At 42.2% G+C, this 26,884-nt stretch overlaps 1 protein-coding gene across 3 annotated transcripts in view; it reads right to left on the minus strand.

Annotated features, from left to right (window-relative positions):
• The window catches only part of hdgfl2 (HDGF like 2), a 104,360-nt gene that overhangs the window by 67,104 nt on the left and 10,372 nt on the right, over positions 1-26,884 (minus strand). For 2 of the 3 annotated variants that reach the window (XM_068016541.1, XM_068016539.1), the window contains exons 2-3: positions 9,115-9,191; positions 8,360-8,498 (exon numbers count right to left, since the gene is read on the minus strand). In XM_068016541.1, coding sequence (XP_067872642.1) covers positions 8,360-8,498; positions 9,115-9,191 — 216 coding nt within the window. Of the gene's footprint in view, positions 1-8,359; positions 8,499-9,114; positions 9,192-21,067; positions 21,157-26,884 lie in introns of those variants that run through there. The other variant, XM_068016540.1, reaches the window with a different exon arrangement.

Below are 26,884 nucleotides of genomic sequence, written 5' to 3' on the forward strand. Positions count from 1 at the left end.
CTTTGGGGTGTCTTCTCTTGGTGCACCTTTGCTGATGGCTGTGAAAGCCAATCCTTGAGAGGCAGACTCTGCCACAAGTGCCGCACGTGAAGCTGCCAAGTGGTGTTGTGAGTTGTTGTTTTCGGCGTTGGCACCTGTTGCCAAGCTGCAGTTGCCACTGGTCATGATAGTGCATTCCAGTCCACAGGGTGCGTCGCCATTTCCCTCTTTCACCAGCCAGTGATTCACAGTGAAGTGTTGGAAAATGTCCCTCACTTCTCATATCTTGGATGCTATCTATCTCAAAAAGCTGACATTGATTATGAGATACACCACTGAATCCAATATGCTAGCTCCGCCTATTACGTACTGGAGTTTGAGAATCGTGATCGGACCCAACACTATACTCAAAGTCTATCGAGCAGTGGTCCATACTTCACTATGGTGCTGAAGCTTGCACAACTTATAGACACCGTACAAAGGTCCAAAAACAAAATCATCAGTGCTGTCTTAGGAGGATCTTATGAATCAAGTGGGCAGACAAAAGACATAAACATGAGCATCCTCCAAAACACAGATATGCCAAGTATAGAGGCCATGATAATCTCTCATCAGCCAAGATGGACAGGACTCACACTGCCCAAACAGGTGCTCTATTCAGAGCTACGCCAGGGAGTCCGTTCACACAGGAACCAAAGGAAACATTTCAAAGACAATCTCAAAGCCTTCATGAAGGTCTGCTCAATGAACACATGGGAAGCAGGCGCACAATTGCGAACAAAATGGCAATCCATCATCAAAAATGTGTTGAGACCTTCCAATCAACAAGAGCAGCCACGGAGAGAATAGCAAGAGAAACAGAGAGGGCAGCTGCTTGAGCCAACAATCTGCCACCACCTTTGCTGGCTGACAACCAACCTCTTCACTGTGGGAGAACCTGCAAAGCTAAGATAGGGCTCTTAAGCCATCATCTGCAAACCCACAGCCAACAATGACATCTCACTTCCACCCAGCCATCTGCAAGGAAGAATCACCCTCTAAGTGAGGGATTCCCGATGATGATGATGATGATGTTTTTAAGCTGTGCACAGACACAGAATTGCAGTGCAGTGCACTCACACATGAAATTCTGTCTTTTCCATTCAAATTTACCAGTCCTGGATTTTCAAGTCTCAGGACCCAGACCTTTGGGGTTGAGAATTCCAAAGATTCACAACCCTGAATGAAGAAGTTTCTCCTCATCTCAGTCTTAAATAGCTGACCTCTAGATCTAGATTCTCCAGCTAGAGCGAACAGCATCTAACCTATCAAGCCCTCTAAGAATTTTATGTTTCAATGAGATCACCTCTCATCCTTCTAAACGCCAGAGATTTATAGGCCCATTCTACTCAATCTCTCCTCAAAGGACAGCCCTCTCATCTTAGGCTTGGTTCTGGATCTTGTGCATGAGAAAAAAGGAATCATGTTGCTCTGTGGGTCGATCGTTCATCTATAGTTATCATAACGTTTGCAAGTGTTAACCATCCGAACCTCAAGCTTTTGCTGGAAGAATATTTTTCATGTCCATTATTCTACCCAGAAGGTTGAAACCAAAAGGCACGGCCTCAACATATTACAAAAGGTTCCAGAACATTTCAATTGTATGCAGTTTTCTCGTGACTTTGTAAAAGCTAAAGATTTTCCTACATGTGCTTGGCTAAAATAGTGATGACATTTCTTGAACTGAGCACATAACCCACTACATTCCAATCCTTGTCAGCAGTCTTCCACAATCAAGCCTCTTTGATCATGGTCAACAATCTGCACATTTGTCATCAGTATTGCAACGCAAATGGCAAGAATCCAAGTGAATCTATGGTAACCTCTTGTACACAACCAAGAGATAGAGCAAATACTTAACCCTACACTTCTACCTCTTTTTGTTTGATGATACTCTTAAATGCCTTGGGACATTCTACTATGTTAAAGGTGTTACATAAATGCAAGCTGTTGCATGTATGACATATGGCATATGTCAGGTATGAGCAGCTGGGAACAAGCAAGTCCCTCGAGGAGGAGTTTAGGGGATGTAGGACTACACTTAAGAAGGAAATTAGGAGGACGAAAAGGGGCCATGAGATTTCCCTGGCAGATAAGATAAAGGAGAATCCTAAAAGATTCTAAAAGTATATGAAGAGTAAAAGGGTAGCTAGGGAGAGAGTAGGTCCCCTTAAGGATTAGTGTGGCAATCTATGTATGGAGCCACGGGAAATGGGCGAGGTCTTAAATGAATACTCCTCGTCTGTATCTACTGTGGAGAAGGTCATGGAAGCTAGTGAGTTCAAGGAAGGGAACAGCGATATCCTGGAGCATATCAACATTACAAAAGGAGGAAGTGTGGGAGGTTTTGAAGCGCATTAAGGTGGATAAATCCCCAGGGCCTGACCAGGTGTATCCTAGAATGCTATGGGAAGCAAGGGAGGAGATTGCTGGGGCCCTGGCAGAGATTTTTGTATCATCGTTAGCCACGGGTGAGGTACCGGAAGACTGGATGGAGGATAGCTAATGTTGTGCCTTTATTTAAGAAGGGCAGCAGGGATAAGCCAAGGAACTACAGGCCGGTGAGCCTTACATCAGTGGTGGGAAGGTTATTGGAAGGGATTCTGACAGACAGGATTTATATGCATTTGGAAAGGCATGGTCTGATTAGGGATAGTCAGCATGGCTTTGTGCGTGGGAAATCATGTCTCACGAATTTGATTGAGTTTTTCGAGGAGGTGACCAAGAGGATTGACGAGGGCAGGGCGATGGACGTTGTCTACATGGACTTTAGCAAGGCCTTTGACAAGGTCCCACATGGTAGGCTGGTCCAGAAGGTTCGTACACATGGGATCCAGGGTGAGCTAGCAAATTGGATACAAAATTGGCCGGTGTGCCGCAGGGATCGGTGCTGGGCCCTCTGTTGTTTGTCATATATATTAATGACTTGGACGTGAATGTAGGGGGCATGATTAGTAAGTAGACAGATGATACCAAAATTGGTGGTATAGCGGACAGTGAAAAAGGTTGTCTAAGATTACAACAGGATATAGTTAAACTGGGAAAGTGGGCAAGGGAGTGGCAAATGGAATTTCACGCAGACAAGTGCGAAGTGATGCATTTTGGGAAGTTAAACCAAGGCAGGACATATACAGTGAATGGCAGGCCCTGGGGAGTGCTGTTGAGCAGAGAGACCTTGGGGTGCAAGTACATAGTTCCCTGAAAGTGGCAACACAGGTAGACAGGGTGGTGAAGAAGGCGTATGGCATGCTTGCCTTCATCGGCCGAGGCATTGAGTACAAGAGTTGGGACGTCATGTTACAGTTGTACATAATGTTGGTTAGGCCGCATTTGGAATACTGTGTGCAGTTCTGGTCGCCGCACTACAGGAAAGATGTGACTAAGCTAGAGAGGGTGCAGAAAAGATTCAAAAGGATGTTGCCTGGTTTGGAGGGCTTGAGTTATAAAGAGAGATTGGATAGGCTGGGTCTGTTTTCCCTGGAGCGAAGGAGGCTGAGAGGGGACATGATAGAGGTATATAAAATTATGAGAGGCATATATCGGGTAGATAGCCAGAGTCTGTTTCCCACGGTAGGAGCGACTAAAACTAGAGGGCATAGATTTAAGGTGAGAGGGAGGAGGTTTAAAGGGAATCAAAGGGGCGGCACAGTGGTGCAGTGGTTAGCACCGCAGACTCACAGCTCCAGGGACCCGGGTTCAATTCTGGGTACTGTCTGTGCGGAGTTTGCAAGTTCTCCCTGTGACCGTGTGGGTTTTCGCCGGGTGCTCAGGTTTCCTCCCACAGCCAAAGACTTGCAGGTGATAGGTAAATTGGCCATTGTAAATTGCCCCTAGTGTTGGTAGGTGGTAGGGAACATGGGATTACTGTAGGGTTAGTATAAATGGGTGGTTGTTGGTCGGCACAGACTCGGTGGGCCGAAGGGCCTGTTTCAGTGCTGTATCTCTAAATAAATAAATAGGGTAAATTTTTCACAAAGAATAGTGGGCATCTGGAATGAGCTGCCTGAGGAGGTGGTGGAGGCAGGAACAGTAGCAACATTTAAGAGGCATCTGAACAGGTACTTGAATGAGCAAGGCACAGAAGGATATGGAATTAATGTAGGCAGGTGGGATTAGTATAGATAGGCATTAAGGTGGACATGGACACGGTGGGCCGAAGGGCCTGTTTCTATGCTGTACGACTATGACTCTATGTGGTCTTGGTAAGTTCACATGCGCAACATGCATTTCAGGGTGCCATTACACCATTCCAGCTGCCAATCTGTTTGAGGATGGTATTGGGTAGAGCAGAATCATATTATCTGGTATTGCTACAGTGAATTCAGCACTAACTGAGATACCAAAACAACATTCAGGTCAGGCAGAATACTTTCTGGGAACCCAATCTGGGTGAACATTTCAAACATGGTGCTGAAACTGGTATATATTAAGAGCCATTACACCTGGTTACCATAGTCAATATTTACACCAGGGGTTCTCAACTGATGTTCCACAGCCCCCAAAGGTTTCAAGGGGTCCACCAAAAATACACAGACCAACTATTCCACCACATTAACAAAAACCTCATCTTTCTGGTCGACCTGCGGCAGATTTTCTAATTTCAGATTACCAGAGTTTGTGATTCCGTTCTGTAAATCAGAAAATCAGTACTGTATCTACTAGAAGTTATTTTCAAAATTCTCCAGGCCAGGCAGAAGAAGTTATTGCGATGCCAGCCTCCAGTGAACTCAATCACCCCAATCTTCTATCACTATTCTCCACCCCACCCTGACCTGCACGAGACGGCTCGTGCACCAGATTCTACACTCGAAACATCACCACTTCTTCACATAAGAACCTTATGCCATTTACATCAAAATTGACATGAGCGAAATGCTGGACACGACCAAGCAATGGAGCGAATAAAGAGCATGACTTGGCAGGGCAATGCATTGTGATTGATAGCCAAGCTGCTCCCATGGGAATTTGAGAAAACAGGACCATGTGATTGCAGGCACATTGTTGCTAATTTAGACTGGAATGAGCAGTCAGAAAATATAAGTGGAAAGGAAAGTTATAATAGTCTTCCTCTTTAGACAAAAGTCATTGCTCATGTCAGTACGAAAGAGATAAAATGCAGACTTTTCCCCCCTTCAAGAAAAGGTTTGATATTAAAATTGTTATTGTACTATCATAGAGGGAAAAGTCAGTTAAGTTTACACGAAATGTTTGTTAGCAACTAAAAGAAACACTTGCACTAAGAATCTCAACACAAACATTTTGAACTTTAAAATGCTCTCCCTTTTGTTCAATTCTCTTTTTTGTTGAAAATGCAGCAATTGTCCTGCCAACCCACTCAGCCTCATGAAGAGTCTCCTTCCTTGTCGGCGTGCTCCTGTGTTGGTGGATGGACTACGGATATGTTTGAGCTCTTACATTCACGAAATGTTGACTTTCACATTAGCAATGCATTTTTCTGGTCTACTCAACGAATGTAATCCTTATTTTCCAAAACTCACAATGGAACAATCTGCTACACACCTGTGGGCTACAAATGCCATTAGTGAGAATTCTGAAGCTATGCTGCCACCCTCTGTCCCAAAAGATATTAGAAGAACTCATTAACATTTCATCAGACCTCTTCCTCAGAACCACCTTTAGTGAAATGCCACTGGAGACATTTTGGTGTGAATGCTCCAATGAATTCAGTACTGCTTCTTCTGCAGCATTAAAAGTGTTGGTCCCATTTAATACAACCAATTTATGCGTGGCTGGATTTTCAGCAGTGACATTAATGAAAACAAAGTACCAAGCCAGGATGAACAATGACCATGATATGCGTGTGTGCTTGCTGAAAATACCTCCTCTTCTTGACAGAATTGTTGCTCAGCACCAGCAACAAGTTACACTTATATTTATTCGTTCGTGGGATATGGGCATCGCTGGCTAGGCCAGCATTTATTGCCCTTCCCCAACTGCCCTTGAGAAGGAGGTGATGAGCTGCCTTCTTGAACTGCTGCAGTCCTTGGGATGTAGCTACACCAACAGTGCTGTTAGGAAGTAAGTTCCAGCGACAGTGAAAGAACAGCGATATAGTCCCAAGTAAGGATGGTGTGTGGCTTGGAGGGAAACTTGCAGGTGGTGGTGTTCCATGCAGCTGCTGCCCTTGGCCTTCTAGGCAGTAGAGGTCGCAGGTTTGGAAGGTGCTGTTGAAGGAGCCTTGGTGAGTTGCTGCAGTGTATCTTGCAGATAATACACATACACATTGCTGCCACTGTGCATCGGTGGTGAAGGGAGTGAAAAATAATGGCCTAATTTTTGTAGTTAGTGGCAAAGCATGGAGACTCGCTGCTGATCACGAATTAGGTCCCTCTGAGAGATCTAGTGATCTCTGTGGTAAGAATTTCAGCTTTAGTCTCATGATCTGGTACTGCAACCGATTGCAGTGTTCTTTAACGAGCATTTAGAGCGGAGCAGCAGTGATGTCATCAGGCTGTCCAAGCTGCCAGTCACATTAAAGAATTTTAACAGAAACCCAAACAAGAAACTAAGATGACTAAAATAAAATGATTTTTGAATTAATTGTTTTTTTTTTTTTACATACAGTAAGTTAAAGATTGGGACTTACACATGGGTGAAGGTAGAAGCTAAAACATTCTGAAAACCTTTTTTATTAAAAAATTTAGCTTACAAATCATTTAACAGCAATCACAATTATTAATTTTTTTTCAGGATCAGTTCTGTTGTTCGTCAAATTTTATTAATCACATCACCTTTAAAAACACAGTTGCACCTGACTGAAACCCCTTAAAAAGTTACACCTTGTTCAAACAACAATGTCGGGGTGGGAAGGTTGAAATTCTCACTGATTTCTGTGATTGGTAGCTCTGCGAAGAGCCACAGTGCAGCCTGTGTCGGAATCCTGAGTGAAAGACCACAACTTCAGGATTCCCGCACTAACTTGCGCATGCCTGACATCCTGATGTTGTGTAAATTTTCAGAGGGTAATGACGGCGACGCTGACAGTTCACCATCACTCCTTCTGCAAAATCTGTCCCAATTTGTTTAATTGTAAATCTACAGAAAAAAATATTGTTATGGTGGAATGTTTATAGCACTGCAGAAAGGCCTCAAGAACAAAATGGTCAAGAACCCCTGATGTACAATATCCCTGATCTACTTCCAACAAAGCCCCAATATATCTCTACCCACCCTTTTAAAAGATTTCTTAATAATGGGTAAGGTTAGCATCTGCTCATATATTCTACAATACTCAAGTCATATCACTTGCAGTATTTGGCTAATAAAAGTGTTGCAACAATCTGTTCTTACTGCGCTTAATCCCTGGTGCTCAGCAAGTGGATGTCAAGAGCTGCTTTAAATAGTCAAAGGCACAGCCAAGGAACCACTATTGATTGGAACACTGCCAATTAGTTTTGATGGACCTTGTCAAATTAAAAAGCCTTTCTTATAACTGTACTGGATTTATTTGTGCCCGGATAACCTACGCTATTTGAGCTTGCCAGGCTTCAAGCATAAAATCAGTCTGCTAATCTTACTTAGGCTTCCCTAGTTGGTTGCGTGCTGGGAAATTTCATGCAAGAAACTCTTTGCCTGCTTCAACAGAAATCTCCTACCCCACAGCCTGTGATCAAGCTAAGTTCAATTGTGAATTCCTTGCTGTATCAGGTGGCAGCTGCCATTAACTGTGTGGAGGCTCTTTTATCCTGTTTTTTTTTTTTTTACCTACCTCCAGATATCCCACTTCCAAATCAAGACTGACATAGTTCCCCTGCAATACATCACAGAATAAGGTATCCCGCTCTCGTACACCAACTGCACTTTCACCTGTCCAAAATTAATTTCATTAGGTATACCACCTATTCCCCGAAACAGGCTGCAGAATGTTCCTCCCCCTTCTGGTACTGATCATCCCATAATTTGTCTTATCCACAATGGGACAATTAGTGTACTAGAGAGAAAGTTTGATTGGCTAAATTCTCCTTCCTTTTTTATATAAATAATAGAACATATATTTTAAAAGGAATTACAAAATATAAGTCAGAACTTGATTGCTTCCTCCATAACGTGTGCGGCAATTTGGTATTGTGATCTAGAATATTTGAACACCACAAGTCATTGTATCCTCAATGTCAAATTTCAGGAGAATTCCCCAGTATGCACTTGCACCATTGTTGATATATTTTTACACAAGTAAAGGATACCCAAGGTTAACATAGTATGAGCCAGCTTTCAAGAGAATTTTTGAAAGCGTTCTTAAATCACCACAAAATTTCACATGCACATGAATTTGGTTTGGCACAGCGGAATTCAACACAAGGCAGGATGACGCCTAACTCACCACTGGTGCAGTGAAGCTGACGTTCGGATTGTTTTGTATTTCCCACAGTCCTTCATTGAATCCTTTCCTCTTGTTTGGTTTCCCATATTTGTCTTTATATTTTTCAAAAAGGAAAATATCTTTTGGTCCCAAAAATGCCCTGGATAACCAAAATAAAAGAAACATCAACTAACTGACCATATATGCTAACAGAAAGTGCGGGCTTCAAAAGTTATTTATGTACCCATGTACAAAGCACAAAATTTGTCATTACTTTGGGGTGGGGGGGGGGGGGGGCGGTGAGGGAGGGAAGAGAGAGAGTCACTAGTATAGAATCTGAAGGATGGCAAATCAGGGAGCATTTTGCAGTCTTCTCTTTTCCAGTCTACTTTGATTTAATGGTAAAGTCAAAATACAAGATTAGGGATTACTTTTTAGCACTGTATTTGCTAACTGTACTTGCAAGGCTATGGCCCAACCACACATTACAAATACTGACACTTATCAGTCTTTCTAAAATACTCTAAACCACTGTCAATTATTTCCTTGAACACTATATGTAATTAAGCATCACTTTTTGTAGAAAGTGTGCCAAAACTGACCAGTTTGAAACCTGCTACTACTTGGCAAAATAGACTGTATGCCTGTATACAAGCACCACACTAATTACAAGTTGGATTGAAAGCGAAAACAAATTGGTGTATCCTGGTAAGCAAATCCAGATCTATTATGAGTGATCATACATTCCATTGCTGTTACAAAGCAAAGATACGTACGTTTCATGAGTGCCATAGAAGAAAATTGGGTATTTATTTGATGGAGGTTTCACAGCTCCCTCCGCAACATCGTCAATCTGAAACAGAACAATATGGAATTAATATACTTCAGGGTTGTTATTCATTTTGGAATACAAAAATTCCACAAACATGAACAGTGCGTCTTACATATTTGAAACACACACGCCTAACAATTTGTTCCGGCCATAGTATTAGTGTGTCCATTTCAACGTGCAAATTATCTGTATGTTAATAATCAGGGAAACAAACTTTGTAACTTCATCAGTAACAATTATCCATGTTGACTGTACCCATTTCTGAAATTGCTGATTGCTATAATTTCAGAATTCAGTGGTAGCCTCTGTGCCACTTTGTGCTTTTAACTCCCATTTTCCCCTCTTTTAGGCAATCACCTCCTGTTTCATATTCACAGACATGTCCTCAGCCATGTAACCTGGCACGAAAAAGCTATGAGATTCACGAGGATTTTGCTTCTAACCTACAGCACAGTGTCTAATCTGGAACCAATATTCAACAGAAAACACAAACCTGGCTTCCAGGAAACTCTGAGGCAAACCAGAGTCTGGTATGCAACACATTTTTCTGCACCTTGAGGTGAGGAATGTCAGTGTTCGGGAAATACAAGAATGGAATGGCATTTATATAGCATCTTTAACAATCTCCGGATGTCCCAAAATGCTTTACGGTCAACAAAGTAATTTTGAAGTGTAGTCATGCTGTAATGTAGGGGAACACAGCATCCAATTTGCACACAGCAAGGTTCGGCAAATTGCAATAGATAGATGATCAGATTATCTGTTTCCTTGATGTTGGTTGAAGGATAGGTACTGGTTAGGGCACAGGAAGGTATGCAATAATTTGGCCACCCAGTCTAAATACAAAAGATGCCAAGAGAAAATCGACTGTATTTCTTCACTCCCACTATTTAGTCCTGGCCTGCTACATTGTAAAAACATAACCATCAACCCACCAACAGCAAAGAAATAACCATGTCCTGTGAAGTACTTAATCACAGCTCATTAAACAGCTAATACGATTGTCACTTACTGGCTTTAGAACTTAATTCTTTGCCTTTTTAACGGACGTCATTTATGGTCATTTGAATTCATGCCTCTGTCGTACTACAAACACCCCAGTGACAAAGCACACGAGTACTGCGACACTGCACAAAGTTGTCAATACACACTTCAGATCATACGACTGATTTTATGTTGGATCATCAGGAGGAACTGCTGACCAATAAACATATATGGATACACACACACGGTCACAGAGTTTGAACTGAAGGAAAACCTGACAAACAATATTTCTTTCCCTTAAACAGGCTCTCTGGTAAATTATTTATTTCACCTTCACCTTAAATTAGAAATGGGGCTGGCTGGATTGTAACTGCAAGCATCTATACGAAAAGCATGGTAATATTCATCATTGTAGTACAGCTGTCAGAACTGTGCTGACTTCAACTGTACCAATGAAACTGAGATTTCTTTCCTAACCTTTCTGAATATTAGACAGAAGTTGTAAACATAGAGAAAGCATCTGCAGTATTTTGCTTTTTTTGAAAAATATATATCCCGATTCCCAGTCTGTGCTGAGCTAGTGGATTTAGTTGGAATTGCAGGTGTGGTAGGGATGCAACAGATGAGCTCACCAACTTTGGGTTGGGGTGGAAGATGGAAAGATCATGATCCAGCAACATTATGAGAAATGCACATATGTGAATAGATGAAGATGGACTGTACTCAGTTGTGTAGCCCCTGTGGTTAGATAGCTTGACAACACTCCATGTAAGGCTCATATATGAATAATGGCCATTTGGCTGAGGCATTGGAGAGCAACTAGAACCTATGCTACTACATTAATAAGGAATTACTGGTTACAGCAAAACTGAAAACTAGCAAGAAAACATGCCCTCACCTTTGCTCCTCATTTCTTTACTACAAAGTCAGAGTATTTTCCCTGTAGGCACACCTATAAGTTACAAAAGCTTTTCCTTTATTTCCTTGGCTTCCTTTTCTCTTAATCTGTATTAATTTCCCATGGCACTGCAGACACACATGTAGTCTTCAGGCAAAGTGGGGTTAGAGGGCAGGGGATAACTGGACTGGGACACATAGATGTAATTCAGCTCCACTTCAAAGTCACATGTTCTTGTTGTTCTTATATTTCCACTATCAATTCAGAAATATAGGTTTGCAACAAAAATTGCCAATGTAAACTTGCTACATTTGAATTACACACTCATTCTAGTAGCGGTTACAGCGTCTCCATTGACACAAGGATATAATTACATTGTGACAAGTTTACATGAGCAGTTTCCACTATATATGTGGATACAGGAATTTATAATAGAAAGGTTGGCAGGAGCTGTGTGCAGACATAATATTTAAAAATATAAGTAGATAGATTTTCTCCAAAAATTCTAGAATAGTCCAAACCTTCTACCATCAATGCTCCCAATCATCTTTTCAAGACTTTGCAGCATTTATATTTTGAGGTAACACTTTTAAAAACAGGGTTTGAAATGTCTATATTAGATATGACCAAAAACAACAAAGCAATCTGGCAAGGTCACCAACTGGGTGGCGGTATAAAACACTATGTTTAAATAGCGGTGCACAAGTTAAAATAACAATAATTCTCAGAGAACTGTAGTCTGCTCACATATATTTTTCAAAGGATCCGGAACACTATCACCATAATCTCAATTAGGATCAGCGCATTTCCACAGTTCTTCACATCCCCCCATTTTTCGTTGCAGTTTTAGGACCTCTGTATTGCAGAGAATTGGTCTAAGTAACACTGACACTAGGTCAAAAACCTGGAATTCCCTCCCTGACAGCACTATGGGTGTACCTACAACAGATGGACTGCAGTAGAGTTCAAGAAGGTGGCTCATCACCACCTTCTCAAGGGCAATTAGGGAGGGGCAATAAATGCTAACCTAGCCAGTACAGCACAAATCATGTGAAAGAATTTTAAAAATTGCTATGCGGACACAACACAAATAGAAATGTGAAACCACAAATAGACAAGCGCATGGGAAAGGCTTCCACTGCTATGTCCAGACTGGCCAAGAGAGTGTGGGAAAATGGCGCACTGACACGGAACACAAAAGTCCGAGTGTATCAGGCCTGTGTCCTCAGTACCTTGCTCTACGGCAGCGAGGCCTGGACAACGTATGCCAGCCAAGAGCGACGTCTCAATTCATTCCATCTTCGCTGCCTTCGGAGAATACTTGGCATCAGGTGGCAGGACTATATCTCCAACACAGAAGTCCTTGAAGCGGCCAACATCCCCAGCTTATACACACTACTGAGTCAGCGGCGCTTGAGATGGCTTGGTCATGTGAGCCGCATGGAAGATGGCAGGATCCCCAAAGACACATTGTACAGCGAGCTCGCCACTGGTATCAGACCCACCGGCCGTCCATGTCTCCGTTATAAAGACGTCTGCAAACGCGACATGAAATCGTGTGACATTGATCACAAGTCGTGGGAGTCAGTTGCCAGCATTCGCCAGAGCTGGCGGGCAGCCATAAAGACAGGGCTAAATTGTGGCGAGTCGAAGAGACTTAGTAGTTGGCAGGAAAAAAGACAGAGGCGCAAGGGGAGAGCCAACTGTGCAACAGCCCCAACAAACAAATTTCTCTGCAGCACCTGTGGAAGAGCCTGTCACTCCAGAATTGGCCTTTATAGCCACTCCAGGCGCTGCTTCACAAACCACTGACCACCTCCAGGCGCGTATCCATTGTCTCTCGAGATAAGGAGGCCCAAAAGAAAAGAAGAATTTAATTTGCATGATTGGCATGTAGTTTTGCATACAAACTCCAATAGGGATCTCTATTGTAAAGCAATAAAGCAACTTTTAAAAAGTTAAAAATATACCTGCATTCAACAACATATCTACATCTGAGCAAGCGTAAATGTGTGGATTCCTGATATAAGAATTACTGAGTATTAACTTTCAAAATTATTCAAAGCTTGTATCTGTGGCTGGGAGTTCTGATGAGTTAACATGTAATAAGTTGTTATTGTATTTGCATAGTCAGCTATGGCAATAACAAGAGGAAATAAACAGTTTAAGTCAACCAATAGTTAGAATTCATCAACAGCTACGGGTTTCAAGTTTGATCACGGCGTCTACTGAAAGCTGCAGCTGGCATCGGTACTGCTGCAGGGAGTGGTTTATCAGAAAATCACCAAGCACTGCTTGCAAATACAAAACTTGCTCTCCTGATATGAGAGCAAAATGTGCTATGCAATACATTGACAACTGGCAGTTTAAATGCTATTTCATGTTAAACAGTAAATCTAGTCAGCTGTCTGCAAACAAGCACTACCAATTAGAGTCCCATAATTTAGTAAAGCAAGCTTATTGTTGAAAACAGTAACATACGTTCCTACATTGACTGACTAGAACTCATTACCCATAACAAATTGCAGGAAACTACAAATTTTATCCTGGGACAGAGGATCTTGTGTTAGCACACTTAGTCCACAGAGAGACAAGGAGATTTTTAAAAAATCATTAATTCATGCAAATATTTGTGGCAAGAGTTAGGCCCACAGTCCCTACTGACAGAAAAAAAATGACACAAGGTGCTGGAGCACCAATGCACAGTATCGTGGGTGAAGAAATCCTCCCCCAACACTGAGTTTTCAATCTGAACTGTACTACTTCAGAGGGCACAAATGTGCGAGCTTAAGAGAAGCAAAAATATTTATTACACCCATTTTCCATTAACAGGAATTTCTTTCTTTCCCCATTAAAACAAATGTTAAAGAAACCAGCTTTTAAATTAAAAAAGATTGCCATTTATACAACTAAGATCGTCACCCGAATAATGTAAATCACACAAAAACATAACTGTCTTACATTGGTCAGGGTTATTATCCAATTTTTCTTCTAAGTCCTTCCTTTTTTTCTGCTTTTAACTTTCATCATAATTTTACAGCTTGGCTTTTCTTCCTCCCCCAGTCTAATTTTGAAATTCACGTCACCGAATAACTTCAGCTGAGCTTGATCTAAAAGTACTTAGTCCTGACCTTGACCAGTGACATTTGCAGCAAGCGGAATGTATCACAACTCAAAATTACAAACTGGAATTCTATACGGCATGCTTGCTCCTCTGGATACAAAAAATAATACAAGGGATAAAATTTACTTTATATAAATATTTCTACAGCAACCTCAGACAACTATAGCTGAGCAAGCAGGAGAGTATCATATTTTATACATGCCCACATTCAATTATTTTTTGTCTTGCAAATCTTAAAATAAAATGCAGACACAAACATTTCCTACCACTCTACCTCACAATAAGGCATCCTCAATACCTTGATATAGTTAGGGAAATTAAACAAGTCTTGAATTAGTTAACATTTTGGATGCATACAAGCTGCACCGACTCACTCTTCAAGAGAGATAATATCAGAAAATCATGATGGTTCAGTAACTCTGCACTGACATGGGGCTAAAAATTAACATTGGCCCACTGAACTGACACCAGCATATTTCACAACAGGCTAGCAAGAATCAAATTGTGACAAATCAGTGTCAAATGCATTGCTGGAGTTTTCTTTTCTTCCCAAGGTGCTGGAATTCTTCATTCTTCAATCCTTCTTCATGTGTGAATCCGAATTTGGGCACTTAATCATGACCTGTTGTCTATTTGAGAAGATGGGACAGGAATGATATGAAACAACCCTCTGTGTGAAAGAACATGTCTCTAATTTTCCCTCTAGTTCTTTTGCCAATCATTTTAAATATATGATCTCTGGTTATTGATCCACTTGCCCAAGCGAACAGTTTCTCCCTATTTAATCAAAACATCTCAATTTTGAACACCTCTTTCAGGTCTCAGAGATTTTTGGATTCCCTTTTAGATTATCTGGAAATCTTTTCTCATAACCTCTCTTTGCCTTTCTTATATCCTTTTTCTAATTTCCCCCTGCATTTAATGTTTGTCATAGAGCTTTTTCTGTTTTATTTTAACTTCTATTTCCTTTGTCATCCAGGGAGCTCTAGCTTTGGATACCCCATTTTTCCTCCTTATGCAAATATACTTGATTTTTACCCCAACTACCTCTGCCCTGAAGGCCTACCATTGCTCATTCATTGTTTTCCTGGCCAATCTTAGTTTTCAGTTCACCTGTGCTAGATGCCTTCACAAATCACTGAAATTGTCTCTCCTCATTTGGGCGTTTTCAGAGTAGACTTTTGTGTGTTCCTTTCTGCAACAAATTTAAACCTATTAAGATCACCATTTGCCAGATTGTCTCTCACTGAAACATACTCCAATTGCTGTGCTTCATTCCCTAGAACTTGATTCAGCACTGCTTCTTTTCCCATTGGGATAGAAAGTTCTCTTGTCGACATTTTAGAAATCTGTCACCCTCCTTGCCCGTTAGTATGTTTATCCCTCCAGTTCATATTAGGGTAATTGAAGTCCTCTACTATTACTGCTCTATTCTTTTTACATTTCTCTGAAATTTGCCGACAGATCTGCTCCTCTATCTCTTTCTCACTATTTGTGGGTGTATAGTACACACCCAGCAATGTAACAGCTCCTTTTCTGTTCCTTAACACTAACTAAATAAATTTAGTCTTTGAACCCTCTGGTATGGAATCCCCCTGTAGAACTGTATTGTCCTTGATCAATAATACCACCCTATACCCTCAACCTCTTCTTTTTTTCTTTCCCTACTTCTGCTGAACACACCAGCCAAAAATGATCAGTTTTCATTCCTGCCCTGGAGTAACCCATGTTTAAGCCAGTTTCATTACAACAGTGACTACACTTCAAAAGAACTTCATTGGCTTTTGTGTTTTGGGACACTTTAAGGTGCTCTATAAATGCAAGTCTTTTTTGTCTCGGTTTATAGCCACTATTATAATCCTATGTGGTAACTTGTGACTGCAACTCAGGAACCTTATTTGTGACACTCCTTGCATTAACACACACGCATTCCAACAAACTAGTCTGCTTTAATAAAAACAAGAAATGCTGGAAATACTCAGCAGGTCTGGCAGCATCTGTGGAGAGAGAAGCAGAGTTAACGTTTCCGGTCAGTGACCTTTCATCAGAATTGGCAAAGGTTAGAAATGTAATAGGTTTTAAACAAATAAAGTGGGGATGGGGCAAGAGATAACAAAAGGGAAGGTGTTGATAGGACAGGGTCACACAGAATAACTGACAAGGTCATGGAGCAAAGGCAAATGATGTATTAATGGTGTGCTGAAAGACAAAGCGTTAGTGCAGAGAGGGTGTTAATTGACAGAAAAATGAACAGCCCTGGCCCAAAGCACAAACATAAAAAAAAAAGCAGGCAGGCACATAGTAAAAAAAATGAATGATGAAACAAAGAAAAAAAAAAGAAAAAAGAACTAAAGATAAAAAACAGGGCCCATCATGCTCTGAAATGATTCAACTCCATGTTCAGTCCGGCAGGCTGCAGCGTGCCTAATCGGTAAATGAGGTGCTGTTCCTCGAGCTTGCTTTGATGTTCACTGGAACACTGCAGCAAGCCCAGGACAGATATGTGGGCATGAGAGCAGGGGAATGTGTTGAAATGGCAAGCAACCGGAAGCTCGGGGTCATGCTTTCAGACTGAGCGAAGATGCTCCGCAAAGCGGTCACACAATCTGTGTTTGGTCCCCCCAATGTAGAGAAGACCACATTGTGAGCAGCTAATACAGTATACTAAATTGAAAGAAGTACAAGTAAAACGTTGCTTCATCTGAAAGGAGTGTTTGGGTCCGTGGACAGTGAGGAGAGAGGAGGTAAAAGGGCAGGTTTTACACCTCCTGCAATTGCATGGGAAGGTGCTGTGGGAAGGGAAGGAATGGACCAGGGTTTTGCGGAGGGAACGATCCCTTCGCAATTCTGACATGGGAGGGGAGGAGAAAGTGCGTTTGTAGCGGCATCACGCTGGCCATAGCGGAAATGTCGGAGGATGACCCTTTGGATGTGGAGGCTGGTGGGGTGGAAAGTGAGGACAAGGGGAACCCTATCGTGGTTCTGGGAGGGAGGGGAAGGGGTGAGGGTAGAGGTGCGGGAAATGGGCCGGACCACGGTTGAGGGCCCTGCCAACCACAGTGGGGGGAATCCTCAGTTGAGGAAAACTGAAGACATATCAGAAGCGCTGTCGTGGAAGGTTGCATCATCAGAGCAGATGCGTTAAGAGATGGAGAATGGAATGGAGTCCTTACAGGAGGCAGGGTGTGAAGAAGTGTAGTCGAGGTAGCTGTGGGAGTCGGTGGGCTTATAATGAATACTAGTAGACAGCCTATCCCCAGCGATGGAGACAGAGAAGTCGAGGAAGGGAAGGGAAGGGAAATGTCGGAGATGGACCATGTAAAGGTGAGACAAGGGTGGGAAATTGGAAGCAAAATTGATAAAGTTTTCCCGTTCACGGCGGGAGCAAGAAACGGCACCGATACAGTCATCATATACCAGAAAAAGAGTTGGGGGAGGGGACTGGAACAAGGAATGTTCGACATACCCTACAAAAAGACAGGCATAACTAGGACCCATGCGGGTACCCAAAGCAACACCTTTTATTTGGAGGAAGTGAGTGGAGTTGAAGGAAAAGCTGTTCAATGGGAGAACAAGTTCAGCCAGGCGGAGGAGGATGGTGATGGATGGGAACTTGTTGGGCCTCTGTTCAAAGAAGAAGCAGAGAGCCCTCAAAACGTCCTGATGGGGGATGGAAGTGTAGAGAGATTGGATGACCATAGTTAAGAGGCGGCGGTTAGGGCCAGGGAACTGGAAATTGTCAAAATGACGTAGGGCGTCAGAAGAGTCACAGATGTAGGTGGGAAGAGACTGGACCAGGGGAGGAAAGATAGTCAAGATAGGAAGAAATAAATTCAGTGGGGCAGGAACAGGCTGAAACAATGTGCCTGCCAGGACAGTCCTGTTTGTGGATTTTAGGAAAGAGGTAGAAGCGGGCTATCCAGGGTTGCGGGACTATGAGGTTGGAATCAATAGAGGGAAGATCTCCAGAGATGAGGCCAGTGACAGTCCTATGGACAGTAGCTTGATGTTCGGTGGTAGGGTCATGGTTCAGGGGGAGGTAGGAAGAAGTGTCTGAGAGTTGGCGCTGAGCCTCTGCAAGGTAGAAGTCGGTACGCCAAACTACAACAGAACCACCCTTGTCTGCAGGTTTGATGACAATATCAGGGTTAGACCTGAGAGAACGAAGTGCAGCAAGTTCAGAGGGAGACAGGTCAGAGTGAGTGAGCGGGGCAGAGAAATTGAGACGGCTGATGTCTCGCTGACAGTTGTCAATGAAAAGATCAAGAGTGGGTAACAGGCCAGAGGGAGGGGTCCAGGTGGAGGGAGAACGCTGTAGGCGGGTGAATGGGTCTGCTGGTCGGGGGGAGGACTCCTGGTGAAAGAAGTGAGCCCAGAGGCGAAGGCTACTGAAGGCTCAACGTCATGCCGAGCATGAAATTCATTGAGGTGGGGGCATAAGGGGATAAAACTGAGTCCTCTGCTGAGTACAGAACGTTCAGTGTCAGAGAGGGGAAGATCAGAGAGTATAGTGAATACACGGCAAGGGGTCAGATCAGAAAGGGTGGGGTTAGAGGGAAGTGAAGGGGAAGAAGGATCTGGAGGGGCATTAGTTCCCATCAGCTGCTGGAGTTTGTGTTCCTTAACAACTGAAAGGAAGAAAAAAAGTTTTTTGTTAATGTGTCAGATAAGATGAAAGATGAAATGAAACTGCGGAGTAGAACAGCTTTGAGATAAGGTGAGGCGGTGCTTCTGGAGAGTGAGGTGCAGTGTGTACACATGGTGGCGCATGGCACTGAGCGTGGATCTCAGGATGCGACGAGAACAGCAGTCCGAGAAATATTGTATTTCTCAGAGATACCTGTAATCCTGGGTGAATTCAAAACATGAAGAATGAAACTTCAGTTGGAATCCACGTGGAATAAGTGGGAGCAAGAGACAGTCGCTGAGGAAGGAAATGTGGCTGTGAAAACGAGTTTTGGAAGACACTTGATCAACACCAGGAGGGAAATAGAAAGCAATGAAGGTGAACAAGATAAAAGAGACAAACGAAAATCCTGAAGGAGAGAAGAGCAGAACTTCTGCAGGGTAGACATTCCTGGAAGAGAAGTGGCAGCGAATTAAACACTAAAATAAACGCAAAATACTGAAGACGCTGGAAAACTGAAATAAAAACAAGAAATGCTGGAAATACTCAGCAGGTCTTGCAGCATCTGTGGAGAGAGAAGCAGAGTTAACGTTTCCGGTCAGTGACCTTTCATCAGAACTGGCAAAGGTTAGAAATGCAATAGATTTTAAGTAAATAAAGCGGGGGTGGGGCAAGAGATAACAAAAAGGGAAGGTGTTGATAGGACAGGGTCACACAGAATAACTGACCAGAAGGTCATGGAGCAAAGGCAAATGGTATGTTAATGGTATGCCGAAAGACAAAGCGTTAGTGCAGAGAGGGTATTAACTGACAGAAAAACAAACAGCCCTGGCCCAAAGCACAAACATGAAAAAAAAAACAGGCACATCGTAAAAAAATGAATGACTAAACAAACTAAAATAAAAATTAAAAATAAAATAAAAAAAGGGGGGCCCGTCATGCTCTGAAATTATTCAATTCAATGTTCAGTCCGGCAGGCTGTAGCGTGCCTAATCGGTAAATGAGATGCTGTTCCTCGAGCTTGCATTGATGTTCACTGGAACACTGCAGCAAGCCCAGGACAGATATGTGGGCAGAGGAGGGGGATGTGTTGAAATGGCAAGCAACTGGAAGCTCGGGGTCATGTTTTTGACTGAGCGGAGGTGTTTCGCAAAGCGCTCACCCAATCTGCGTTTGGTATCCCCAATGTGGAGGAGACCACATTGTCAGCAGCAAATACAGTATACTAAATTGAAAGTAGTACAAGTAAACTGCTGCTTCACCTGAAAGGAGCGTTTGGAGCCTTGGATAGTGAGGAGGTAAAAGGGCAGGTATTACACCTCCTGCGATTACATGGGAAGGTGCCATGGGAAGGTGCCGTGGGAAGGGGACGACGTGTTGGGGGTAATGGAGGAGTGGACCAAGGTGTCGTGGAGTGAACAATCCCTTCGGAATGCTGACAGGGGAGTGGAGGGGAAGATGCGCTTGGTAGTGGCATCAGGCTGGACATGACAGAAATGTCAGAGGATGATCCTTTGGATGTGGAAGCTGGTGGGGTGGAAAGTGAGGACAAGAGAACCCTGTCGCGGTTCTGGGAGGGAGGGGAAGGAATGAGACTAGAGGGTAAAGCTAATCTGCTTTGTATTTTTCATCCTTCTAATTCCTGCTCTTTCTGTACTATTCTTTATTCTGTTGCTGTTTGTCCCTCCTAGTTTTCTAGGCATTCTCTCTCTCCTTTTTAATGCTGCATTCTGGTTTCCCTCCCTCTGCCAAATTAATTTAACCCCTCCCCTATCACACAAGTTAACCTCTCTATAAGGGCTTTGGTCCCAACCCTGTTCAGGTGCAACCATCCAGCTTGTACAAGTGCATCCTGCCCCACGAATGGTCCCAATGCTCCAGGAATCTGAAGCCCTCCCTCTTGTACCACTTTCCCAACTGTGCATTCACCTGCACATGGCAGTTGGAGTAATCCTTTTAGGTTCTATTCTTTAATCTTTTTCCTAGCTCTTGGAACTCCGTTTGTAGGATCTCAACCCTTTTCCTACCTACGTCATTGATTCCATGATATACCACAACTTCTGGCTGTTCCCTTTCTTCTCACAGGTATCCTATTCAAAGATATCCTTTACCCCTTGTTTTCACCCTGCCCCCATGCAGCCAAGTCTCCCACAGAACCATAGATTTGCTACTGACTGTATTCCTCAGGAGGTGTCATCATCCTCAATGGCATTCAACACTCCCAGTAGATTCCCGCACTGTTTGGCTGTTCCTCATTAACCTACCTGGTGTTCATCCATCCCTTTCTTCCTGAAGTCTCTGCAGCTGTGGGGTGACCACCACCTGATACATGCTATCCACAAAACTCTGTTTCCCACATGTGCTGTAGTGATGGACAAGAATTGATAGATACCCATAATTACCTCTTTGCAGATGCTAACCAATTTGCAGTAACATGTCCAGCATTTGTATTAGGAATGTGAATTCCAATTGATCCCTGCCCCCAGTCACTTTGAAAGCCAAATCACATTACTACCACTGTTCTACTGGTGATCAGCACATTCAGCACTGACCAGTCATCAGACTTATTTCCAAAAACAGTGTATAATATGCAATAGATTTTTTAAAAAACTTTAGTTTTAAGCCCTAAAGTCAATTTGATGCTGGAGTGAACAAATTGCATAAAGTTAAAAAAGCACATCTGTAAAAGTGACCTTAAGCCTTGGGTCCAGGGTGACTTTCACTTCAAAATTCAAGTCAAATCGAGCCTACCTCAGGTACAGAGTAAGATTTAACTTGGGGCAAAAGAAACTCAAATTCCCTCACAATATACATAACTTTTACAATAGAAAAATCAAATTAAAAGGAATTACTGCAGACAGAAAATCAAATTTTTACCGAACTATTATCATAGCACAAGTTTAAAGAAAGCAAGCAGGAACAATTAAAGAAGTTGGCTTCTTTAAATTTTGGATGTAATGTGCCTTTTACAGCAAAGACATCACTGGAATGCTTACCTCCAGACATTTTCCCAAACATTATAAGTGTAATTTCTAACATGGGTTACTACGTTGCCATACTAAATGCAGGCTATTGTAAGCCAGTCTGGAGAGATCCAAAATTCAACAACCAGAAATAAAGAGGTAACATAAGAACTTGCTTCTAACTTAAAATATTTTGACATGGATTGTTAAAGTATGGTCAGAACATCCAATTTTAAGTTTTAGTTATTTCAATTAGGACATATAATTTTGACATTAAAGAAGCTATATGTTAACAACCTGATCACAAGCGGCACAGTGGCGCAGTGGTTAGCACCGCAGCCTCACAGCTCCAACGACCCGGGTTCAATTCTGGGTACTGCCTGTGTGGAGTTTGCAAGTTCTCCCTGTGTCTGCGTGGGTTTTCTCCGGGTGCTCCGGTTTCCTCCCACAGCCAAAAGACTTGCAGGTTGGTAGGTAAATTGGCCATTATAAATTGCCCCTAGTATAGGTAGGTGGTAGGGAAATATAGGGACAGGTGGGGATGTGGTAGGAATATGGGATTAGTGTAGGGTTAGTATAAAAAAAATGGGTGGTTGATGGTCGGCACAGACTCGGTGGGCCGAAGGGCCTGTTTCAGTGCTGTATCTTTAAATAAATAAAGTAAATAAAAAGAAAAGAAAAATGAAAGAATGGAGAAAATTTTAACCTCACCCACCCAGCAGAAAATGGATGGGTAGGCAGCTAAAACGTTCCTTAGTTACCTGGACTGCAACTGCCTACTCTCCTGAGCAGGTGGCAAGGTCACCCACCCAAAGTGGTGGGGTCCTTCTTTACAAATGGATGTTGGGTCCTAATGAGGTCATCAGGACCTGACTGAAATTATGAACTCAGGCCTGAGCAGGGAAGCTACTTTGGCTTTCCACCAGGTTAAACCAGGACAGATGAGATTAGCAGAGGAAGATGCCAAAAAGAGTAAGTAGTTTTTAAAACATTCCTTTATGGGAGTGGGAAAAAAACAAAATGCTACTCGGAGCCCAGCAAGGAAAGTTTCGGCACCACCGTACCAGACTCAGTGCCGTACCCTACGACACATCCCCAGAACTCAATTCCACAAGCAGCTTTTGCTCGTGGGCGGCCTCTTATGGGCAGCAATTTTCTGCCGGGAAGTCAGACGAGACGGGAATTAAATGAAACCTGAAAGTTAAAATTGCCAGCGTGCATTCCTGCTAGAAACTTGCTGGCAGTTAATTCCAGGCCTACATTTAAGACCATAGAGAATGGAAAGAATGGAAAAGCTCCTTGATTCTAACTACATGTTCTGGTAGTGGGAAATGAATGATTATATCTCACCAAAGTGTTCAATGTAAAAATCATGAAACTGGTTATTTTGCAGACCGTATGCAAACAGAGTAGTAATTCTGTTCTGATCCCTTTGGAGACCACCAACAAACCAAAAGAATCAAATCCACCAATTGACCTCAATTTAGGAAACAAAAACCAAACTGACAAGATTTCACTTTAATAAATTTTACTTTAACATTCAAACCAAAACCAACATAAATTAAACATGAACTAATAGTTAAATCACAGTTGATATATATCTTAAAGGTTACAGGTCAACTATCAGATGCAACAAGAATAGATCTCAAGTCCTTTAGCAGTCTTATCAGCAGGATGGTGCCAAATTGTCACAAAACTCTTCAAGTCTTTGAACTTTTCAAGTATATCTTCAGATCCTGACTCCCAAGATGCAAATGCTGCCAGTTATGCCACTCGATGGCAGTTTCTCTACAATCTGACCCCCACCGATACCATCTCTACCAACTCTACCAAAATTATGCACCTTTCCGGAACTTCCATGCTTTGCTCACAACAGTCCTGGTGGTGTAGCTTCATTGGTCATGCCTTTTGTAATTCTTTAAGGCACCAAAAACAAAGGTAACAACTTGTATTTTCTAAGGGTTAGCTCCCAGAAAATGAAGGTAATACAGTAATCATGGGGGACTTCAATCTATATATAGACTGGGTAATATTATTTGGCATGAATGCTGTGGAGGACAAATTCCTGTAATGTATACAAGATGGTTTTCTATAACAGTATGTTGAGAAACTAACTAGAGAAAGGGCTATTTTAGATCTAATATTGTGCAATGAAGAATGGCTATTTAATAATCTTGTTGTAAAGGAGTCTTTAGGGAAGGGACCATAATATAGAATTTTGCATTAAGTTTGAAAGTGATGCACTACAATCCAAAACTAGGGTCTTAAATCTAAACAAAGGAAACAACAAAGGTATGAGGGGCAAGTTGGCTATGGTAGATTGGGAAACTACATTAAAAGTTATGACAGTAGACAGGGAATGACTAGCATTTAAAGAATTAATACACGGTTTCCAACAAATATACATTCCTTTGAGGCACAAAACCCTAACAGGAAAAATAGAAGTTAAAGATTGTACTAGATCGAAGGCAGAGGCTTATAAAGTTGCCAAAAAAGTGGTAAGCTTGAGGATTGGTAGCATTTTAGAATTCAGCAAAAGAGGACCAAGAAACTGACAAAGAAAGGGAAAATAGAATATGAAAGTTAACTAGCGAGAAACATAAAAACAGACTGTAAAAGCTTCAATATAGATTAGCAAAGATTAGGGCCTATTGCAGACACAGACAGGAGAATTTATAATGGGGAATAAGGAAATGACAGAGAAACTTAAATCCTCCGTGAAGACACACAAAGTAAGAGGCAAAAAACCTCCCAGAAATAATAGAGAACCAAGGGTCTAGCGAGAATGGGGAAATGAAAGAAATTATTAGTAAAAAAAAGTAATACTGGAGAAATTAATGGGACTGAAAGTTGGTAAATCACCTTGGACCTGATGACCTACATCCCACAGTGTTGAAAGAGGTGGCTGTAGACATAGTGGATGCATTGGTGGTCATCTTCCAAAATTCTATAGATTCTGGAACAGTTTCTGCAGACTGGAAGGTAACAAATGTACCCCCACTACTTAAGAAAGGAGAGAGAGAGAGAAAAAAATGGGGAACTACAGACCTATTAGTCTGACATCAGTATTCGGGAAAATGCTAGAATCTATTATAAAAGATGTGATAACTGGATACTGAGAAAATAATGGTAGAATTGGGCAGAGTCATCATGGATTTATGAAAGGGCAATCATGTTTGACAAACCTGTTGGAGTTTTTTGAAGATGTAACTAGCAGAATAGATAAGGGGGAACCAGTGGATGTGGTGCATTTAGATTTTCAGAAGGCTTTCAATAAAGGTCCCACACCAAAGTTTAGTAAGCAAAATTAGAGCACATGGGATTGGGGCTAATATACTGGCATGGACAGAAAACAGAGAGTAGGAATAAAGGGTCATTCTTAAGTTGGCAGACTGTGAATAGTGGGGGTACCGCAAGGATCAGTGTTTGGGCCCCAGCTATTCACAATCTATATCAATGATTTGGATGTGGGGACCAAATGTAATATTTCCAAGTTTGCTGATAAATACAAAACTAGGTGGGAATGTGAGTTGTGAGGGGGAAGCAAAGAAGCTTCAAGGGGATTTAGACAGGCTAAGTGAGTGGGCAAGAACATGGAAGATGGAATATCATGTGGAAAAATGCAAAGTTATCCACTTTGGTAGGAAAAACAGAATGCACACAGTACTTGTTAAATGGTGAGAGATTGGGAAGTGTTGATATCCAAAGGGTGTCGTTGTTCATGAGTCACTGAAAGCTAATATGTAGGTGCAGCAAGCAATTGGGAAAGAAAATAGTAAGTTGGCCTTTATTACAAGAGGATTAGATTACAGGAGTAAAGATGTCTTGCTGCAATTGTATCAAGCTTTGGTGAGACCGCACCTGGAGTGTTGTGTACAGTTTTGGTCTCCTTATCTAAGGAAGGATATACTTGCCATAGAGGAAGTGCAACAAAGGTTCACCAGACTAATTTTTGGGATGGTGGCATTGTCCTATGAGGAGAGACTGAGGATCTGAGCCTATATTCTCTGGAGTTTAGAAGAATGAGAGGTGATCTCATTGAAACATACAAAATTCTTACAGGCCTCCACAGGGCAGATGCAGGGAGGACGTTTCCCCTGTCTGGGGTGTCTAGAACCAGGGGGCACAGAATAAGGAGTAGGCCATTTAGAACTGAGATGAGGAGGAATTTCATCACTGAGGGTGGAGAATCTTTGGAATACTCTACCCCAGAGGATGGTGAAGGCTCAATCATTGAGTATGTTCAGGACAGAGATCGATAGATTTCTAGATATTAAAGGCATCGAGGGATATGGGAATAGTGTGGGAAAATGGCACTGAAGTAGATCGGCCATGATCTAATTGAATGGTGGAGCAGTCTCGAGGGCCGAACTCCTGCTCCTATTTCCCATGTTCCAGTTCAAAGAGCTTGTCATTTTTATTTAAAGAAAAGATCAGCTCCCAGCTTCCTTCAGTTCAGCATCTCTGGAAAACTTTTAAAAACAACCCCCAGCTCTGCAGCTGGCTTCCACCCTTCAGAGTCTTCTTGTAAAACTGATACTTAAGCTCCAATCACATGTCTCTGGTAAAAAAAAACTTTTGTTAACCTGGTTCTGACATCCTAGAACATTAGGCTTTTACTTTCATTTTCAAATCAGGGTCTGTCTCAAAAAAAAAACACAGGCTTTGAATCCAGAGTCATAGTACCCAATGGATCAGCTGCACAGAACACATTCTGCACTCGAGAACTCCATCACAATTCCAAAATGTACCTTCCAAAGTACTTCCCATAACCGTCTAAAGATAACAGACTACATTATATTGGTTAGCAGATGGAATGTTTACTTTTGTTTTGATTCTTTCCCATGAGCTCCCACAAGAACCTGTCCAGCTACTCTTGTGTCAGTCCCAATACTCTAGTCATTTTATATTCTCAATTTTCAAACACTTATCCAACTCCCCTTTAATGATATTACACAATCTCTGCCTCAAAAGCCACTTGTGACAAAGCAGTCCACATTCTAATAACCCTTAAAAAATTTCTTCTGACCTCCTCCTCTGTTCCTCTAGTGACAAATCTGACTCCATGCCTTTTTATTATTTTGTCATCCAGTGGGAACAATCTTTCATTAATTACCA

Source organism: Heterodontus francisci, chromosome 36, assembly GCF_036365525.1.
Source record: "Heterodontus francisci isolate sHetFra1 chromosome 36, sHetFra1.hap1, whole genome shotgun sequence".
NCBI classification, from domain to species: domain Eukaryota; kingdom Metazoa; phylum Chordata; class Chondrichthyes; order Heterodontiformes; family Heterodontidae; genus Heterodontus; species Heterodontus francisci.